The sequence below is a fragment of the Bombus flavifrons genome, chromosome 18 (assembly GCF_040668555.2).
Source record: "Bombus flavifrons isolate JBK064 chromosome 18, iyBomFlav1_principal, whole genome shotgun sequence".
In the NCBI taxonomy this organism is placed as follows: Eukaryota; Metazoa; Arthropoda; class Insecta; order Hymenoptera; family Apidae; genus Bombus; species Bombus flavifrons.
The window spans coordinates 5,466,549-5,487,257 of NC_138459.1; the positions used below are offsets into that span (position 1 = coordinate 5,466,549).

The window sequence follows — 20,709 nt, forward strand, 5'->3', positions numbered from 1 at the left end:
CAATAACTTAATTTCTTTCTTTGCCTTCCAAAAAAAATCACAAAAAAGCGCTGTTTTAGAACATTCTAATCCAGGACACCCCCTTAATAGCACTGGTTTCTGAATCAACGTGGTGCAGTAGAATGATGGAAATTTGACAAAAAATTAATGAATAAACTGTGGAAATTTGAAGATGCAAAATTCTGTAGAGTACATGTTATATGCAAAAATATGTAAAATATTTCAAATAAATATATATCAGGTTATAATATTGGCTTGGCAACTAAGTGATTGCAACCTAACCCGCAATCACTTAGTTGCCAAGCCAATATTTACCGGGTGGAAGAAATTTCTGCGTAAATTGTATTCCTTTGAATTGTTTCGCGAAAACAGAATGGAATATACGGTGAAGTAAATAGTGATTAATGAATGAATCGAAATGATCAATTAGGCAATTTTCATAGGCAAGTGGCGAACATTTTTGAATATTATTTTACTCGAAGTGTGATTTCGTGCAATAAAGTGGTATAGACTCGTCGTGAGTAACTGCATCGTTAATGCCACTTACGAGTTACTTTAGTCTGATAGAAACACTTAATTCTTCGTTTCTATGAAACAACGTTGCAACGTTCCGTAGAAACTTCAAGTTTCTCGCAGTTAACTTGGTCGAAGATCAATTAGGCGAGTCGCGCGATGAACTTTCAATTATCCGAATAGTTTGAATTGCAGCCTGAATACTTTTTATTCCCAAAGAATTCCATCGAACATAGCTTAAACATAATTCAAGGTAGATACGAACAAATAACATCAACTAGGTTGGCAACTAAGTGATTACGGATTTTGTCAACACCACCTAATGGCAAAATCCGCAATTACCTAGTTGCCAATGCAACACAAAACCAAGTGGTTGTATTTGGAGTACAACAAGTTAAAAAAAAGAAGATAAGATTACCATATCAGAAAGCAAAAATAGAATTATGATATCAATTGCATAAAGAAAAGATTATATTACACACGTGATAATTGGTTTTATATTTATCAGAGATGAGTCAGTGATACGTTTAAAACACAAAAATAACGTAAAACTGAGAAAGAATGTTTAAAGCCTGGTGAGCCAAATATAAAGGTTTTAGGGATCCTGAACCTCCATTAAAGCCAGGGTGACTCGACCACGAAGAATTTCCATTCAAAATACAGAGCCAGAGAGACAGGCTGAAACCTTCGGCCGCGTTCTCACGAGACAAGCCTAGACCATTTTCGATGCTGTAAAAGAACTAAAGAACCAAACAACTTCCCACAGGTTGAATCATTTGAATGCCGCGAAAAGTTATACAGAGCAACCCATTTCGATGTATAAAGTAAATGAATAAATTTGTTCTTATTCTTCTCTGAAATATTTGTTCCATTTTCCCTGCTTAAAATACAACAATAATGAAACAATGCCGTTAAATTCATTCGTACCATTTGATTTACGAGATGAAACAATAAAAAGCCCTTTGTCTGTATATCATCGATTCACTTTTTCAAAACGTATCCATTTACAAATGAAAATATACGAAGGTACATCTGTGTCGCGTTTATACCGACAATCACAATTGATTTCCACTGGAAGTTCACAGAGAAAACGCGAAATCTGTTTGGCGTAAAACTACGAGGCAGTCTAAATAAATAGCGTAAACAGTGGCTAACGCGCGCCATCGACAATTCGAAGCGAGAACGCGTGTCAACTAACACGCATTCGTCGATCGCGAGCGCGCACGCGCACAAGTGCGATTCACGTGTTTTACGTCTGCGTCAAACTTTTTGTCCCGAACTTCTGCCAAAGACTAAGATTTATCTAGAATTTTTCTAGTAACTTAATAGTCTCTCTTTAATTTTAAATAGATATTTTAAAGAGGCTCAAAATGAGATTGAATGTATCTTAATATTTATCTTCATAAAAATTATCTTATCAAGCTAATTAGAAAAAAAAAAAACATATATTATATATGTTACAACATTGCTTATTCTCAACTTTAGTTAAGACGAAACCTTCTATATCACTGTTGACAATTAATTGAAATTTATAAAAGGAAATAAAATCGATAGAGAAAGAATACAATTTCGTATACATGAGAATATACATATTTATCACATAGTGCATAGAACTGGTTACGATTCGACAAAGTACCAACATGAACCGAACGCTTGACACGAAGCACTCGAGCGAACCTCGGTGACCGCCTACTTCCACTGAAGTTCTTTTGTAACTCGTGTCTCTGAAATTTTAAGGCGCCGCCTAAACCGCGACGTCCTTTGAATTTCCGTTTCGTGCTTTCCGCGCTTCTTGGAAATGGGAAAGGAATGAGACACCGCGATACGTTGGACAAAACCACAGAATAACTGTCTCTTTCGTTAAACGAAGGGAATTGAATTACTAAAAGTTTATTTTGGTATAATTAACTGTCACAATTACTTATTAAATATCTCTGGAGGATTTTTTTACATGGAAAAATTATAATTTTCTTATTATATAAAGTGGAAGAGAATTTTAAATTATGTTACTATACAAAGATGTTAAATAAAATCATTCGAAGAATTATTTACAAAAACATCTACGTATTAATTAGTAACAGATTTACAAAATAAAAATATTGTAATAGATAAAATTATAAAGAAATAAATATAATAACAAGTAAAAGAATTGTATTGACAATATTGACAAAAAGAAACAAAAAGAAATAAAATAGATTAGATGAAAAAATATAACCTAATACTGTACATAACAACATTACCTGTATATGCGCATATATGTATATATAAATTTGCAAGCAATAAAATATATCTATTTATAAAATTGTTTATAAATACAATCAGTTTCGGCCATCTTGGCTTTTCGCTCTTAGTCCGTTTTACAATAAACTGTAAATGCTTTTGAAACAATAATTTAAAGCGAGTAATCTAAACAAAAAGCGTGTATTTTTTAAGTAAATTATTCGTCATGCTAACTTTTTATTAAAAATTTTTAAGTCAACACTCGCTTCACTTTCTGTAGAAAATCAATGAGAATGAACTCTAACATATATGTAAAGAAATTTAGAATGTATAAAATTTGAAGCCTGGGTGATCAAAATCCATCACAATTTTTAGATATCGAACTGATGCTAGTTTTATGGGCCACCCTGTATACAAACCATGCACGAATTCTGAATCAAATTCTATTCTTTGTTTTGTCCGTGGTTTAGGATTTTTCGAAAAAATTATACCATCTTACAAGCATTTAATTACACGAGGGCAATCACAGAGGCATTCCTTTCGAAATTGCCAAAAATAACAGAACAGTGAGATCAACGACAACGCGATAGTTTGTGGTTATCCTGACACTCGGCTATATGAATATTTCTATGTGAAAGTTCAATCGAAATGGTATTGATACGCACGAAATTCATATGAGAAAATCAACTTACCATGCACTAGGGTACTGCTACCACCTCGCAATTTCAATGCTTGTCAGAAACATGACCGGTGCCTAAACAAAGAATTCACGTGGAACGAACGCATACACACACCGACAATCTGTCAAACGAAGACGTTGGAAATTCACGAGATAGCAGGAAATACCTCACTACGTTAGTAAAGCATTTATCCGAAATATCGCGCCGCCACGAGAATGATTTACCAAATGGAAAACAAACAATATCCACAGATCGGCTCTTTCGTTTTGCTAGTTAAACAACGAAAATCCCCAATCTGGGTTCGACGTCCTGCTAGCATTAACGTATTAACTGGCCAACAGAGAATACCTGTTGACTCATTTTAAAAAAACAAGATGGCGGATCGAAGGCTACGTTACATGTTGTTTTGTTTTAGTTGCACGATATTTAGCTGTTGTTAATTCGTGGTGAAAAGTCCGTGTAGCGTGCATAGAAATATTCTAATTGATCGTATGTTTACAAAAACAGAAGCATCGATCGAGAAATTCGTTGAAAATATTGTGAAATGGTATTAATGTAACCTAACGTATAGTATCACTATATCAAGTGTGAAGCTAGAGTCTGTCGTTCGACTTTGTAATATATAAACATTGATTTTGCAATATTACTATAAACTATTACTTTTTATTATTATGAATATTAAATAAGCAGAATATGAATTGTGTGAAAAAAAAGTGATAACTACGCGCGAAATTACGGACCTGCGCACTAACTTGGACGTTCCGATCAGTTTGACAACAGTGTTTCTTTTAGTTAAACCTAACCTATTGTGCATTTTTTGAAAGACTCTCATGTTAAGTGCAATTGCTTTTTATTTTTTTCATTAAGAATACCAATATCGAACGTGAAAAATGGCAGCACCAGAAGCGATACAAGTTAGTTCGCTACCTCTACCTCCAGTGCAATATATTAATTTGTACACAGACGAAAATGTTCGTCGAGGCAGAGCACCACGACCACCACCGCCGATACACGATACTTATTCAATGTTTGGAAATGTATTTAACGCAGACGATACAATCATTAGACCACTCGAAGCTCAAGGAATTAAAAGGTTATATCCTCAGCATTTCGATCGGCGACGAGAGTTGAAAAAATTGAATCATTCATTGCTTGTTAACTTCTTGGATTTGATAGATCTGCTCGTACAATGTCCTGACAGTCCAAGACGTGCTGAAAAGGTAAATACTTAATGTAATGACCTGGCATATAATGCAAATACTCACTGTTTCTTTTATTGTTTTTAGGTAGAAGATCTCAGTTTACTATTTATTCACATTCATCACTTGTTAAATGAATTCAGACCGCATCAAGCAAGAGAAACGCTAAGAGTAATGATGGAATTGCAACGCAGACAACGTATAGAAACAGCACTTAGGTTTCAGAAACATTTAGAAAAAGTATGGTTCTCAAATTTTAATCTTTTGTACATTTGACAATACAATATTTAGTTAAAATTCCCATATTTTTTCAGGTTCAAGAAATTCTACAACATGCATTGCAAATGTTACCAGATACTTCAGAATTGGATTCTAAATTAGCAATAAATACAGATGCTATGGAATCTGTTGATAATTTAGGTTCTGAACAACAAACTCCAGATCCATGTAGTCCAAGTGATCGCATTATGTGCAAGACAATAGATGATATGATTTCAACAAATGGACTGTATTAAATGAATTTCTTTTCTTATAAGATGCTGTAAAAAGTATTGTAATTATATTTGTAAGATACATTGTAATAATAACTATTCTACAAATACGGTTTATTTGTTAAACGACAAGAAACAATATTATATATACATTGCATGTACTAAAAAAACACATTGCAGTTTAAATATCTTTTATTTCTTTAATAATGTAATAAATGTACTGAAGTGAAATTTACATATTTAAAATTATAATAAACAGAAATAATAGTTTTAGAATGTTACAATATACTAATACATGAGCAAATTTGATATAATTATATAATTAACAAGTCACAAAACATTTGTATTAAATATTAATTCAAACATGTATAAATATTCAGTAACTGTAAATTTTTTACAATCTTTTTAATTAGCCATATATAGTGACATTCGATATTGGGCATAAAAAATACAACATATATTATGCAATAGTATTGTTTATTAAATTAAATGATAATATATTCATGAATTATTATTATTAGTATTACACAAGTTTTATTCAATGGTGGATAGGAAAAGGATACAATATGTTTTAAAACTCACCTTACAAAACAGCTACCATCAATATATAGATAAAAGACAATATACAACCGTACCTTGGTTCCTGAAAAAAGTACATTATAATCATTTCTTATGAGCCTCCACCTTGGACTTATTGGACAACCTGTAATCAAAACATGATTATTTTTGTTCTGCTTTCCCATCCTCAGTCGGCAATCAACACACAGCATCTGCAAGATAAAATGTATACAATAAATTACACCTTCATTCATGTAATCAAAGAAACTTTTTGACTTGAAAAACCATTTATTTATATTGTTTGTTTGTTTATATTATTTAGTAAACGATTTTATAATTTTATGCTGATCTTTATATCATTTTGATATGTCTTTTTGTACTCAAATTAGACATTTTAATAGAAGATTCATCCATTCAGTTAAAAAGATTTGTAAACACTTAATAATAATACAAACATAGAATTAGTAAATGAAGCATATAAATTAATAAATATAACTAATTTCGAATCTAAGAAAACAACAGCTGTTTTTAAGTTTCTTTGATTTCATTATTCTCTCAGAATTAGATACTCTGTCATTGTCCCTCCGCTTGCTCTGGTCTGGCACTTTCCTGTTGACAAAAGAAATGAGATATGATCAAGAGAGAAAGGACTAGGAAGAACTAGGAGATAGGGGAATACATTTTGATACTATTTTAACATCCAAAATTGTTATAGCAAAGAAATATTGTCTGTCTTTTGCAAATACGTGTAACACAAGTGTCCTAGCACAAGCCAATCATTATACAGTATGAATTTGTAAATATTTTGTATCAAATAGATTTAATTTTTTGTCTGTGACATCTGATGTTTCTTCAAATACTTCAAATGATTCATGTATTGTGTTGCCACACCATTTGTTCTCCGGTATTTCGTGTATATTGTATTGCCTGTTAAGGTACCTGGTTTAGAATTTTTGTAATAAACACTTCTTCAAGTTCATGATATCAAGTTTCTCCACTTCTTTCTCCATAGCTGTTCACTTTTGTAAACTCAGGTTTCTTCAAATTGTATTTTCCAGTTATTTAACAATGAATATAAAAAAAGGTTCTCATAACACCATTAGTACAGTATTACACAGCAATGTTCTCTTCTTTAAATGTCAATATTTCATTATTGACATTATCACTATGTTTAGTAAACAATCAATTCTTACAATTTTGTATTTGAAACTTGTATATGTGCTTAAAGCTTTCACAAAAAACACTTTCTTTACACTAAGATTTATAGAATAAAAAATTGTATTTCCCCTTTGTCACTTCTCTTAAACTCACTTTCAGTAAATAATCACTTTTACGTCCTTCATCTTAATATGTACATTTTACAGAACTGGTTTAGTCTTTTATATTATTGGAGCTTTTACTATTTCATTTTTCAACAATTTCAATAATTAAATAATTAATAAAAATTTTTTCTCCATGTTCCACGACCTCTTGGTCTATAACCACCTCGACCACCTGACCTATTTCCTCTAAATCTACCTCGACCTGTAACAAAAGATATAAAGATAGATTTTTATCTTATTTCTACATATTATTTTATGAAATAAAAATGCTTCTTCAATTACCATAATTTGATGATATGTTTGAGCTGTATTTTCCACTAGGAGGAGTATACAATTCTCTTTTACTTTTATCTTCTTTACTTCGTTTACTTGAATTACTGTCATTTCCAAATGTAATGGGTGTATGTCTTTTTTGAGCAGACGAATGCTTTTCATTCTAGAATAAGATACAAAAAATGTATTACAGTATTCAAAATACCACATTTCTAAACAAATTATAACTATTTCAATACGTACCTTCTTATCATTAGCTGTTGTTTTCCATGAAAGATGTATAATACTTTTAAAACTAGGTGGCGAATGAAACAGATCTTTGATTAAACTATTGATATTATTTGTCGTTTTTAAAGCAACAACTTTTAATTGATTTTCCTCTGACTTCAACTCTTCTTCCGATTTGCCGCTAATTGCCTCCCGTAATTTTTTTATATAACCTTGAATGCCACGTGCAAAATACTGTAATCTTAATCTAAATTCCTTAAGCTGTTCTGGATCTTTCATTAAAAATTCCGGGGTTTGTTTACACAGTTTATGAAAAGTATACATAAGGCACTCAACATGACTGAATTGTAATTTTGGTACTTCAGTTATTTCTGTGACTGGAGGTAGTGGCATATATGTCTATAAATATTGAAACAGTATTAATACTTTCGATATAAAATAAATTTTTGCTCCTAAATAATGTTATTACTTACAATAAGAGTATTATAAAGTTGCTGTACTTTTTCTTCTGGTTTATCAATTGTTCCACAAAATACAGCTAATTCAGCAAGAAGCTTTAATAATTCCAATTGTACATCTCTTCCATTGGGTGAAGTAATTAAAGAAAGATGTGGTAAAACTTGTACACAAATGTAAGAAACGAATCGTGATGAATCTATTTGAGACTGTAAGGAATAAATTACATTACATAAATTTTCATTAATAATCATAAAATGATATATAAATATAGTTAAAGTATGCTTACACTAAAGAATGGAAGTGCGTGTTTAATACATTGTACAAGTCTGTTCCATTGTTCAACATTAGTATGCTTGAATGGTTCAGACAATTCAGCTTGTTCAACTGTAATATCTACTAATTCCTGTTGTCCACTAATTGTTGAACCTAATCTAGTCCACGCAAGTACTTCCATAATGCTATGGAATTCATCAGCAGTAACATCCTATGGAAAAGGAAGTGTTATATAAACAGTAATTAAAGAAAAAATTCTATTATTATGGTAAAAAGATTATACCTGTAACACTTTCTTGCATTCTGAAATTAAAAGATCTTCTGGTTCTTTAGTAATAATGTCATGACCTATTGCTTTTAATTTTGTTGCTAGAAACTTAATGCAACGTTCCCGTGTTCCATCATCCCCATTGATGATTTGACTAAAAAATCCACTTATTGTTCCTTAAGAACAGAATATATTAAATACAATTAATACCTCATTACAATATCATTACATTGTGATGTATCTATAACAAACAATGATATACTCCATACCTCTTGGGTCAGTTTTCATAAGGGACATAACACTATTATGAACAACAGCTAATTCAGATGGATCTTGAGCTTGAAGTAATTGAGCTAAAATATCTGCAATTCTAGCTGTATGTTCTTTATTATCCTTACATAATGCAGGTAAATCTTTAATTGCTTGTTTTCTTATCTGAAAATATCAATATATCAAATCATCAAATTTCCATTGTATGGAGACTTTAATACAAATATGTATGCATTCGCATATGTGGTCAAGTGATATAAATACTACATACAGCCATATCTTCATCTTCACATAGATCTAAATGAGCATCTATAGCCTGATCAGCTAATTTTGGAAAATATTTAAAAAACCTTGCAATGAATTGCGATGCTAATCGTTTTTCCTTCGGTGATCCTTTCACTGCTGTCAGAATTTCTAAATACTCTTTCTCATGCTGGAACATACAAATAAAACGTTTAGGCTTACAATATTTACTGCTTTCTTCGCTTAATTATTTATGTACAGTATTGACTCATTTCTATTATAAAAACATCGTTAAATTAACTTGAAGCTTAGGAAATTAATATACATATTTGCATGTTTTAAATGGAATGGAAAGTTTTATTTATGCTTGCAAATACATAAAATTGTAAATGTTAGAATTAAGTAAACGTGGTTATTAAATATAACCAAGCTCGTCAATTACCTCTGCCAATTTATCTTTGGCATCAGCCAAAATGCCAAAATTTTTGTACAATTTTTCGATACTGTCCATACTCATGATAAACTTATTATCGAATTTCCACATCTATAGACACAAAACACATAAATACGATTATATACTTAAAAATCGGTAATCTAGCCGGCCATACACGCCAATGCACCACGCCAAGAGATGACAAAGATGGCAGCGATTCCACACATATACATATGTACGCACGTATAACAGAAGTAAATACGAAAAAGCAGAGAGGAAATGAGAATGTTCACGCCCGTAGTTCTAGTTGTTTTACAGTACAGATGCTGCACCATGCGGCCAAGTTCTGAAGGTAGTACACGCTAGCATAGACAAGAACCTATTGAGTTCTACGCTACAAAAACCTATTTAATTGTACGGTCCTACGAAAAATCGCAAGGCTTAAGAAAAATATCTACTTTTCTATCCCAGACCAACCTGAATAAATGGGGCGTCAGAAATAAATAAATCATAATCCGTTTATATAAATAACAGATTATATTCCCTTGAAATTCGCTTACAGTGTCGTGTTTCGTGACATTTTAATTAGAAAAATATCACATATTGATGAAAGTGTCATAAAAAAGGGCTAAAGTTTTATTATTGCATTGTGAATAATATTGCTTGCCGCTACCTGCGTAGTTGGTAGTAGATGTTTAATAAAAAAACTATGTAATTGTTTTATTATAAATCCTAAGATATTATCAGAATGCTAAAATGTCCCTATCATAAGTATATTTTAATTGAAAAAATGGCAGAATTTCGTCCCCAGATACAATTCTTTCTCAGCTATTATTGTTGTATGTATAATTTTTTTATAATACAAGAAATATTTGATAATTGCACAAAAATCGGAGCGCAAATGTTGTAATACTAGAGATGTAGAAACGATTCTATTTTTCGAAACTGAGATTTTACACGTGTCGAATGTAGGGAAGGACAATGTGAATGAAAGAGAAAGAGGAACTAAGAATCGAAGCGATCAATAAATATTAAAAGGCTGCGATAAGCTGAGACTTCGAACTTAAAAATCAAACTTTCTTATTTTTTATTTGTGATCAATGAAACTTTTACCAACATGTTTCTTACATTTTTCGGATTAAAATGACACCAAACACGATGTATTTTGGCGCATATTCCTATACTCGTTTTAATCGGAAACATCTCACAAACACGTTTGTAAAAGTTTAATTTTAAAAAAGTCAAAAATGAAAGAAGTTTCACTTTTAAATTAATACCTAGATACATTGTCTCATGGATATCTGACATTGGATCATGTTACACTACTCGAGGGTCGACAGGCTGTTGAGCTTTTCAGTGCATCAAGGAAACCTTCTCTCCGTCATGGAGATGACGAGTGTGCAACGAAGACTACTTTTTAGTTGTTAAATAGCTTTTTGGAAAAACTAATAAACATTTGGACATAAAATTTTCCATACTTTTATTTTGCATATTATTTATTTACGGCTCAACGAATTAAGTGATCCATTATCGTTTCAAAGAAAATATTCTCTTTTCTTGTCTGAAAAAAATATTATAAACAATTAATTTCTCTTTTCTAGGCAACTTATAACTAGTTCAATTATTGCACGATTTGGTACTCTCATACTTGTTTATTCCGGATAGAAAAATAGATATGAATTTTCCCGCAGAACCGTACAATTAAATAGGTTCTTGTAGCATGGAACTTGTCTATGCTAGCGTGCCACCAGACTCCTAATTTTATAGGATCTTATATATGCTAGCGTGGCTGCCTTTAGAACTTGGCGCATGGTGCAGCACTAGCTCGGGAACAACCAGAACCATCATAGCGTGTACACTATCATTTCCTTACTGGGAAGCTTATTATGGCGCTAAAGTCGAAAACTCAATAATAAATATTATCGAAATTATTGCTTTAATTAGATATTTCTCCATAAACTTGGAGAAATTTCATCTTTTCATGTATGCTCTGAATACATAATAGTTTGTCATAAAATCCATAAAAATATTTTACAGTATCATATGTTATGCTTCAAATAGGAGAGCCTAAAATGTTGTTGATTTATATAAATGAAAAAATAATACAATTTTAATCTTAGATTATTAATATACAGTTAAAATAAATAGTTATAAATTTAATATTTATAAAAAAATTATATTTTTAATAAATGTTTTGCATAAATATATTTTTGAATATATATATATATATATATATGTGTGTGTATAAAAAATATCCTTATAAAATATTGTTAAAATTTACAATTTTTCTGTAAGTTCAGGAACAGCCTTAAATAAATCAGCAACTAAGCCATAATCAGCCACTTGGAAGATTGGTGCTTCTGGATCTTTGTTAATTGCCACAATCGTTTTTGAATCTTTCATACCAGCTAGATGCTGAATTGCTCCAGAGATACCAACAGCAATATATAGATTCTAAAAGATATGAATTGAAATGTAAATAATTTTTTAGCGGTTATAATAGACTATAACTAGAAGCCAAGCTTACTGGAGCAACAATTTTTCCTGTCTGTCCCACTTGCAAATCGTTAGGCACATAACCAGCATCAACAGCAGCACGGGAAGCACCAACTGCAGCATTAAGTTTATCTGCCAAACTATATAATAATTTGAAGTTATCGCCAGACTTCATTCCTCTTCCTCCAGATACAACGATTTTTGCAGATGTCAATTCTGGTCTATCAGATTTAGACAATTCCTGTTTAATGAATTCTGCCAATTGTGATTTGTAGTCACCAGCTAGTGCAGGTTCACACTTGGCACTGCCTCCATCCAAAGGTATTGCTTCGAATGCAGTGCCTCTCACTGAAACTATCTTTATATTGTCTTTGCACTTTAAAGTTTGAATTGCATTTCCTGCATAAATTGTACGGATGAATGTATCTGCTGCTTTAATACCAATAATATCACTTACTGGAGACACATCTAATTTAGCTGCAACCTTAAAAAATGAAAGTTATATACAAACTATGAAAAATGCTTTTTATCTATAATAATATATGTTTAAAGGTAGAGAAAACAGACTTTCTAATTAGATGCTTACTCTTGGCAATAGTGCTTTACCAAATGCAGTAGCACCAGTTAAAATATGGGTAAATTTATGCTCATTTTGAGTAGCAAGGATAAGAGGCGTTAGTGATTCTGGAAGAAATCCTTTAAAAGCGTCGCTCTCTGCCACCAAAACTTTGGATACACCATTAGCTTTACTGACACTTTGTGCAACTGCATCACATTTGGTACCAGCAACTAAGACTGTTATATCACCACCAATTTTTTTTGCTGCACTTAATGTATTACAAGTGATAGGGGCTAGAGATTCATTATTATGTTCTGCAATAACTAACGTGGATTCATAACGTGCCAATAATCCATACTAAAATAATAAATAAGTTCCTTAAATATTAATCCTTTTTGAAACAAGTAATTTATAATATCGTTTTAAATACCTCATTTGCTTTTATTTTTAAATTAATATAATTTTATTTTACAAAAATATGCGATTTCATATAAAATTAATACATTTTTATTTAATATTATTATTCTTTATAAGTAAAAATGTTTCATACAATAGAAGAAGATTCGATAAATATTATAAGTATAATAAAAATTAGTTTTGTTTCCTATTAATCCAAATCACTTATAAGTATCGATCAATTGGTTGGCCATTGAAACAATCGAACATCAAGGAAATATAAGTTTCTAATACTCACTTTGTTCCCAGTTCGAAACGTTCTAAAACAAGTGGTGAACATATTTGACAAGTATAATTTTTAAACAATTTCTTTTAACAATATGTTAACTAAATCGTGAAAACTAATTTGTATCAATAAAGTCCAAAGTTCCAGGGAGGAATAACAATAAAACACATAGTGATAAAAAAGATATACAAACTGTGACGTAATAATGTTTTGAAATAACTTGATTAGATATTTAAACTAAATTGAATAAGTTAAATTTGATACTCCATTTATTAAAATTAAAATTGTTATATAAAAATATATGTTATTAAATATACTTTATAAATATATCATGAAAAAATGTAAATATATTTTAAGTTAATATCTATATTAAATTTTATAGATAAGATGGCAAATGTGTCTTTTTCAAGCGTCAAAACGAACATTGCTAACTTGAAAACTCTCAAGTTTTTTAACTATAAGGAAATAATATTATATTCTAAAACATCTATTAGATACTGTATTTTTTTATGTAATATTTGCTCTTTTTTAATATTAGATATTTACTCCTCATATTATATTATTTTTATTTTTTATCTGTTTTTAATGTACCATAAAGATCCTATATCTAGTATTTATTTTATTATTCTTGGTAACTTTTATATAGTGACATTTGTCTGGTAGAAACCCTGTTCAGAAAGACGCAGGAAAATTCTCGACCATTTCATTGATTGTGTTTGAGCAAGATGGTAAGGTTTAGGTTATCTAACAATTCTTTTCACATCCTATTAATTATATGTAAATAATTGTTAGAAAATTTTATTTAAGACATACATAAACTACATGTTCTGTTTCAGTCTGCTCACAAAACATTTATTATCAAGCGGAAGCTTGCCAAAAAGTTGAAGCAAAACAGGCCGATTCCACAATGGGTCAGAATGCGTACTGGCAACACTATCCGGTAAGAATTATTAAAATATGTGTATTTTAGTATTTTCCTCTTTAATCATTGTACTATTTATTATTATTATAATTCATTTTATAGGTACAACGCCAAACGGCGTCACTGGAGAAGAACTAAGTTAAAGTTGTAAAATGAATTTGATATGTATTTGCCTTTTTGATTGCTATATACATTAATCACTTATTCTTAAATAAACTCTAACTTTAACATGTAAATTTGTATTTGGAAATAATAAACCCTAATCTAAACTTCAATCAAGATACATAATCTCAGAAAAAAGTATGATGTATAATTATTTATTTACATATAACTATATATGTGTATATTATAATGAATTATATATTTTGCGGCTACGCATTTGTTCCATCCATTCTTGCAACCATTCTTCGCCTGTTTTAGGTGCTGGTTGATAATAATGTTTTGGTGGTTTCCCTTCTTCTAAACGTACAAAGTAATGACAATATCTGTAACGTATTATTCCTACCCTTGCTCTAGCATGACGTCGTATGCCTTTTATTATAAAACTCTTTGTTGCAAAAGATTCGGCTGAAAAATACAATGAAAATCTATAATACTGTAATACTAAAAATATTGAAAACATTTTATTTCTTTTTCAATATACTTACCAACCCATAAGTTACTTTTGAATTCAATATTATGTTCCTCTACAGCCATACGTTGTGCCTCTAAGATAGCTTCTTTTGCTATGGCTGCACCTTTCTTCTTCAAAAAGCTCAATTGTTTAATAGCTTCATCTACGCTCATACCTCTCACAAAACAAGCAATATACCACATATTTAATGGACTATATTTAATGTTTTTTTTTACATGACAGACATACTGTAAGATATAAAAATATAGTGAATAATTATATTTTAATTAATGAAATGGAATTATTTTACAATATAAAATAAACTTACACCTGGTCTTTTCTCTTCACCTGGTTTTTGCGGAGGAAAAACAACTTTATTATATTTAAGAAATCCTCTATTTGATTCTTCTTCTTCTTCGTCATCTTTAAACCAATTGTATGATCTTTGTTGTATACTAGATAAACAATTGGAGTTATGTGCATTAAATATTTTGTTTGATATAAATCGTTGTACACATTGCCTTATACCTAGCATTTTCTGTAAATGAGAAAATGTATATAAAATTAAGAACTAATTATTAAAGAATATTCATTTATTTCTAATATAAATTCATATTTTGAAGAATTCAAAATATATTAAAAGATAACCTTGCAGTTAAAATGCATCATAAATAAATATCATTTAATAAATAAAAGATATGATTACGATTACCTGAAATAATTTATAAATGTTTGACAATTATACGAATAATAATGTTAAATTAATGCTTGACTATATAACATTAGTTTATAATATACAAATGGTTTCAAATATGACATAGAAAATACATTGATTCTAAAGAAACTAGAGATGCCACTTTGGCAGTAATATTTTAATCTAACATATACGATCAGGGTATATTTTTTGACAAATTCTTATTGTAAATAAAAGAAATTATTTATGATAAAATAAAGTTTTGAATTATATAAAAACAATTACTTCGTATAATTTGCAAGAAGTAATATTATGTCTTAGAAAATTATTCAATACGCTTTTATTTATTTCTTTATGTAGGTCGCTTTATGTTATTGTTAACAGAACTTTTTTGAATTATACAAATTTTAGTTAATCGATGGCAAACATTCTGATTGGTTGATTTTAGAGTTAAATTATTCAGGTCCGTGAATATAAACAATAATTATTATATTATAAGTAGCGCCTGTGAAATGTGTCGTCACTTCTACTAGTATATGTAGGCATGGTAGTGGAATGCTCTACTTCATAGCGTGTTCATGACGCAACTTATTAAATTGCTATGGCGGAGAATTAGTGTATGATTAAATTTATTTACTATTCTGCTCCGTCATTGTGTTTAAGGTAAAGTTTAATTTGGCCTTTAAGAAAAATCATGGATAGCAATAAAGATGAGGCTGAGCGGTGTATGGAACTCGCAGAACGATATCTACGGGAGAAAAGATACGAAGAGGCGGAAAAATTTGTACGTAAAGCACAGAAACTTTACCCAACAAAAAAAGCAGAAGGTAAGATGGGAAAAACCCACGTCAGCTTCTATAAAATAGCTTAATCAATTCTTAGTTGTCCTTTACTTTATTTACATCTAACCACTAAATTATTGACACTATTGACATTATTTGACATTTTGGAAGAATCCCTGTTGTATTTTTGGTTTTAAAGATTAAGTCATTTTTTTTAAAAGATTATTTTAATGTTTATATTGAATTCTTTAAGAAATATGGTTTCATGGTAATCGTGTGTGTCTGAATATTGATCAAGAGAGAAATGTAGTATGAGTAAGCAGAAAATTAAGAGTTTAAGTGAAATTTGTATAACTATATAGTATTTTCTTGTATTTAATGATACATTCACAGATGTATTGGCAAAAGTGACAATGATGTCAAAACAAAATCAACAAAAGTCTGAATCTGAACCTACAGTTAGGAAACGTCAAACTGCATCTAAGGAAACTACACATACTCAAGCTTCTAATGATTATACAAAGGAACAGCTTGAACATATTAAAAGGTACTTGTGTCGAATAAAGTTCTAAAATCATCTTAATAAAAATTTTGAGATATAATAATAAGATTTGTTATTTTATCATTAATATTGGTGTAATTCATTTATTTGTAGAATCAAGAAATGCAAAGATTATTATGAAATTTTGGGTGTAAGCAAAGATGCAACTGATAGTGATATTAAGAAGGCATATAAAAAGTTGGCACTTCAATTACATCCAGACAAAAATAAAGCACCGGGTGCTGCCGAAGCATTTAAAGGTAAATTAAAAAGGATAATAAAAGTATATTTGAGACAGATTTATTATGACATATAGTATTATTTATTGATATATAGTATTTATTGTGATATATGTATAATTTATATTGTGTTTAGCCATTGGAAATGCTGTCGCTATACTCACTGATGTGGAAAAAAGAAAGCAGTATGACATGTATGGTCCTGAGGATGAAAGAATGCAAAGTGCTCAAGCTCACCAAAATCATTCACATTACAATTATACAAGGGGATTTGAAGGTACATATTATAATACCTTTTGTTCAATATTTATTTTTTTATCATAATTATTTATCATAAATTTATTAGATACATTTATCACCATTTATTATTAAAATTATTATTAATAAGTTTGTAACAGAGATTGTAATAAGCTTTAAGCCTCACTATGATAAACAAAGAACAATGATTATAATAATAGTAATAATTTATCAATATTTATTAAAACATATATACTGATTAAATAATTTTTCCTAGCTGACATAACAGCAGAAGAATTGTTCAGTATGTTCTTTGGAGGTGGGTTCCCACAGCAAGAATTTTATATGAGACGCTCTGGAAGGTGGGCGAGACAACAAGAAGCACAAGCTCAACATGTTCATTCTCAGGTATGAAGGAAAAATATAGTAATTTAATATATTTAAAATATAGTAATTACAATTTCTTTTTCAACCAAATCATGCTTTTTTAAATAAATATTATGATTTTTAGCAAGCAAATGGATATACCACATTCCTTCAAATGTTGCCTGTGCTGTTATTGATATTGTTAACTATGATGAGCAGTTTCTTTATATCAGATCCTGTATATAGCTTACATTCTAGCGCGTAAGTGTATTCATAATTCGCGACAAAAACATTTATGACAAATAATGACGAATAAATTAGTTTAAATTGATAATTTTATGGAATGTTTCAATTTTATTATTTACGCTTTATTTTTTGGCTTCTATCTCTGGTATATTTTAAAGAGAACGATTGACTCGTATGAATGCGATTATATGCAAATTTTAAATTTGTGCACAGAAAATATTCTGTATTGAGAACAACTCAAGGATTAAGGGTGCCCTACTATGTGAAAGAAAACTTTCATACTGAATATCAAGGCAGTTTACGTAGGCTAGAAATTTCTGTTGAAGAAGAGTACCTGCATAATTTGAGACATGCCTGTTTTAGAGAGAAAAATTATAGTAAGTATTTTACTCAATTGATTACTAAATGTCCCAGAGTAGCAAACTACGTGTAGTTCTTAGAAATAATAGTCTGTCACACAAGAGTATGCCGACGATATCTCTACAAATATTTGTTTGTGATAAATTTGGTATGGATTAAAAGTACAACTATTTTGTTTTTATTTAATAATGGATCCAATTTCCTCTATTATCGATTATAGTCTGACATCGTTTCGGTATGCTTTCTATTAATTTTTTGGCGTATGGGACTGGTGGTGAACTCCATGTTCTTCGAACGCGAGCCATTGAGATTCTTATCTTTAATATGCGTTCTCCCTTTAGTTTATTTTTCATAGAGGACTACATATTTTCTATAGGACTTGCATTAGATGACTGTGGTGGCTAGCCCAACACGATGGAAACAAAAAGATCGTTTCAAAACGTATCGCGTACGCAGTACTCATTTTTCGGATATATATGTTGTATTTCTATTCATTGTCACAAAAGGTACTAAGACCAAGACATTATAAGTCACTGCGTATTCCAGAAGACTGTATAAGTTTAGATTATTACACTTTTCCTCACATTAAGTATCAAATTTCGTAGATATCACCGGTATACTTTTGTGTGACAGACTGTAAAAAGAGACTTAACATAATAGTCAAAGGATATGTCTTTATACTTTGGATATATCGTTTCTTTAATCCTTAGGGGATACGATGATGTGGAAAGCAAGAAACTTTGGAGATCAAGAATTATTTTCCAAAGCTAGAAATATCGAAATGCCCTCATGTAAGAGGGTACAAGATTTGCAAGGCGCATAGCGGCGATACGTTTTTGAATAGAATTTTGTTGTAGATAGGTGTATATTGTATTTACACGTGTGTAGTTACTATTTGATGAAATGAAGAACATCAAGTATAATGCCTATGCGTAATATATTCTATATATTCGCATAAAAATTTATAAATGATATTCTTCTTGATCCGTCATGAAATTTTACATAGGCCATGTAAGCTGTTTGTTCCAACTTAAATTGTAAATTGATTTTAATAGCACGTATGAGGAATTTCAACATACAATATTAATATCATATTTAATTTAGTAAACCTAACATAATTTTTAAATTCTTTAGACTGAACGGTGCAATTTTATAATATAATCTAATATATCCAACATGTTGATTAATTTATATGCACTGTTAGTTAGAATTATCTATGTATCGTCGCTACGACACGCAGAGGAACAGCTGGGTGGCATAGTTAGTGGCAAACATTAATTTTGAAGATTTAGAAGTATTTCCAATTATTTATAAACATCGATTAATATTTGGCTGCTAATAATTTATTTAAAATTTTGCTGTACTATTTATTGGGTATAGTAATAGATCATCACTTTTGGCTGTTAATAATTTATTTAAAATCTTGCTGTACTATTTATTGGGTATAACAATAGATGTTAGTATGTGATGATTTTGACGATTTTGATAAATATATTATTGCAATATTAAAATTGCTTGTACACGAAACGGATCTAGATAATAAAGGTAGAAAACTCATTAAATTATGTGAAAACGAAAGAATATAAATTATATAATGTACACTAAGGTCATTAACGTTAGGAAGAAATGAATAAAATTATTGCATGCATTTGTTTTAGGCAAGGAAAAATTGGGAAAAAGAAAAACAAAAATTAAGAAATGCACACCCACTTTATAAGGCCTAAGTTATATTTCCGGTAATAGCGAAATTTGTGCGAACCACCTTTTTCTTTTGCATAAAATCCAATCCTATTCACAGTATTACATAATGCCGACGATTATTATTATTAATATAAAGAATTATTAATGTTAAAAATTCCACAGACACAATATTATACTAGTTACATTCCTTCTGTTACTATGAAAAATACACGACACATTGCAAGCAAACAAAAAACCTAGTGTTTGTGATGTATATCTATTCGTGTATTATCTTTCTCTTGTAAAATGAATATAGTTCAAGCTAAAGAGAGGAAAGCATTAGCTATGCATGAATTTATTGTCACATATGGCGAATTGTAATAAATAATCTTGATGGAGTCGCAGTCATCGAACCATACACATCATCATAAATATTTATATGGATGTAAATCTGAAGAAAAAGGAATTTCGAACAAGCTAAACAAGTGGCCACATATGTCTGCTGTTGTTTATAAATTGTAATGTACATGGATAACACGAGATAGATGACCAATATACTCATCTTAAGGAAAAGGTTTGTTTGTGTGACATTGAAAGTTTTTCGATACTAATTATTATCTTTGTAATTGATTAAAAAATGATTACATTTATGAAGTTGTGGATTTCGAAACGTCTATGCTAGTCAGTCTACCGAACTGCACATATCAAATTTGTTTTATAATTTGCTCAGCTCGTACGTATTTAATGGCACTTATTTATTTGAATCATTATATGATATATATATGTCAAAGTATTTTAATTAGCTTCAAAATAAAGGAACTTGAAAATTACGATCTTTCCCATTTATGCACGTCATGCTTTC

At 30.0% G+C, this 20,709-nt stretch overlaps 7 protein-coding genes across 9 annotated transcripts in view; 3 read left to right on the forward strand and 4 right to left on the reverse strand.

Moving 5' to 3' along the window:
- Positions 1-3,704, reverse strand: part of Btk29A (tyrosine-protein kinase Btk29A) — a 346,914-nt gene extending 343,210 nt beyond the window's left edge. Inside the window, exon 1 of one of the 2 annotated variants that reach the window (XM_069131277.1) lies at positions 3,426-3,704. In XM_069131277.1, coding sequence (XP_068987378.1) covers positions 3,426-3,428 — 3 coding nt within the window. In that variant the 5' untranslated portion in view covers positions 3,429-3,704. Of the gene's footprint in view, positions 1-1,440; positions 1,637-3,425 lie in introns of those variants that run through there. The other variant, XM_069131278.1, reaches the window with a different exon arrangement.
- A 106-nt stretch (positions 3,705-3,810) lies between these two features.
- MED7 (mediator complex subunit 7) lies at positions 3,811-5,242 on the forward strand. The gene is made up of 3 exons (XM_069131290.1): positions 3,811-4,633; positions 4,700-4,852; positions 4,927-5,242. Exons 1-3 carry the CDS (start codon positions 4,304-4,306, stop codon positions 5,125-5,127), a joined length of 684 nt encoding a protein of 227 aa, XP_068987391.1. The 5' UTR covers positions 3,811-4,303; the 3' UTR covers positions 5,128-5,242.
- A 319-nt stretch (positions 5,243-5,561) lies between these two features.
- On the reverse strand, positions 5,562-9,704 carry cass (apoptosis inhibitor cassowary). Its single transcript, XM_069131282.1, has 9 exons — positions 9,440-9,704; positions 9,026-9,187; positions 8,754-8,919; positions 8,500-8,660; positions 8,230-8,427; positions 7,958-8,149; positions 7,500-7,883; positions 7,266-7,419; positions 5,562-7,185 (listed from the first exon to the last, which is right to left on the reverse strand). The coding sequence occupies exons 1-9, from the start codon at positions 9,539-9,541 to the stop codon at positions 7,097-7,099; spliced, it is 1,608 nt and encodes a 535-aa protein (XP_068987383.1). The 5' UTR covers positions 9,542-9,704; the 3' UTR covers positions 5,562-7,096.
- Positions 9,705-11,522: 1,818 nt separating this feature from the next.
- wal (electron transfer flavoprotein subunit alpha wal) lies at positions 11,523-13,382 on the reverse strand. Its single transcript, XM_069131287.1, has 4 exons — positions 13,180-13,382; positions 12,513-12,842; positions 11,958-12,410; positions 11,523-11,884 (listed from the first exon to the last, which is right to left on the reverse strand). The coding sequence occupies exons 1-4, from the start codon at positions 13,219-13,221 to the stop codon at positions 11,708-11,710; spliced, it is 1,002 nt and encodes a 333-aa protein (XP_068987388.1). The 5' UTR covers positions 13,222-13,382; the 3' UTR covers positions 11,523-11,707.
- A 431-nt stretch (positions 13,383-13,813) lies between these two features.
- On the forward strand, positions 13,814-14,325 carry RpL39 (ribosomal protein L39). The gene is made up of 3 exons (XM_069131294.1): positions 13,814-13,895; positions 14,004-14,107; positions 14,192-14,325. The coding sequence occupies exons 1-3, from the start codon at positions 13,893-13,895 to the stop codon at positions 14,238-14,240; spliced, it is 156 nt and encodes a 51-aa protein (XP_068987395.1). The 5' UTR covers positions 13,814-13,892; the 3' UTR covers positions 14,241-14,325.
- A 65-nt stretch (positions 14,326-14,390) lies between these two features.
- mRpL22 (mitochondrial ribosomal protein L22) lies at positions 14,391-15,830 on the reverse strand. Of its 2 annotated transcripts, none has more exons than XM_069131293.1 (4): positions 15,682-15,830; positions 15,031-15,240; positions 14,737-14,950; positions 14,391-14,656 (listed from the first exon to the last, which is right to left on the reverse strand). In XM_069131293.1, the coding sequence occupies exons 2-4, from the start codon at positions 15,235-15,237 to the stop codon at positions 14,436-14,438; spliced, it is 642 nt and encodes a 213-aa protein (XP_068987394.1). In that variant the 5' UTR covers positions 15,238-15,240; positions 15,682-15,830; the 3' UTR covers positions 14,391-14,435. The 2 variants fall into 2 exon arrangements, with proteins under 2 accessions (XP_068987394.1, XP_068987392.1); XM_069131291.1 differs by lacking the exon at positions 15,682-15,830 and adding an exon at positions 15,415-15,571.
- Positions 15,831-15,947: 117 nt separating this feature from the next.
- LOC138189122 (dnaJ homolog subfamily B member 12) lies at positions 15,948-20,677 on the forward strand. The gene is made up of 8 exons (XM_069131285.1): positions 15,948-16,223; positions 16,572-16,725; positions 16,834-16,979; positions 17,095-17,235; positions 17,473-17,603; positions 17,707-17,822; positions 18,021-18,184; positions 18,878-20,677. The coding sequence occupies exons 1-8, from the start codon at positions 16,091-16,093 to the stop codon at positions 18,988-18,990; spliced, it is 1,098 nt and encodes a 365-aa protein (XP_068987386.1). The 5' UTR covers positions 15,948-16,090; the 3' UTR covers positions 18,991-20,677.
- Positions 20,678-20,709: the final 32 nt, after the last annotated feature.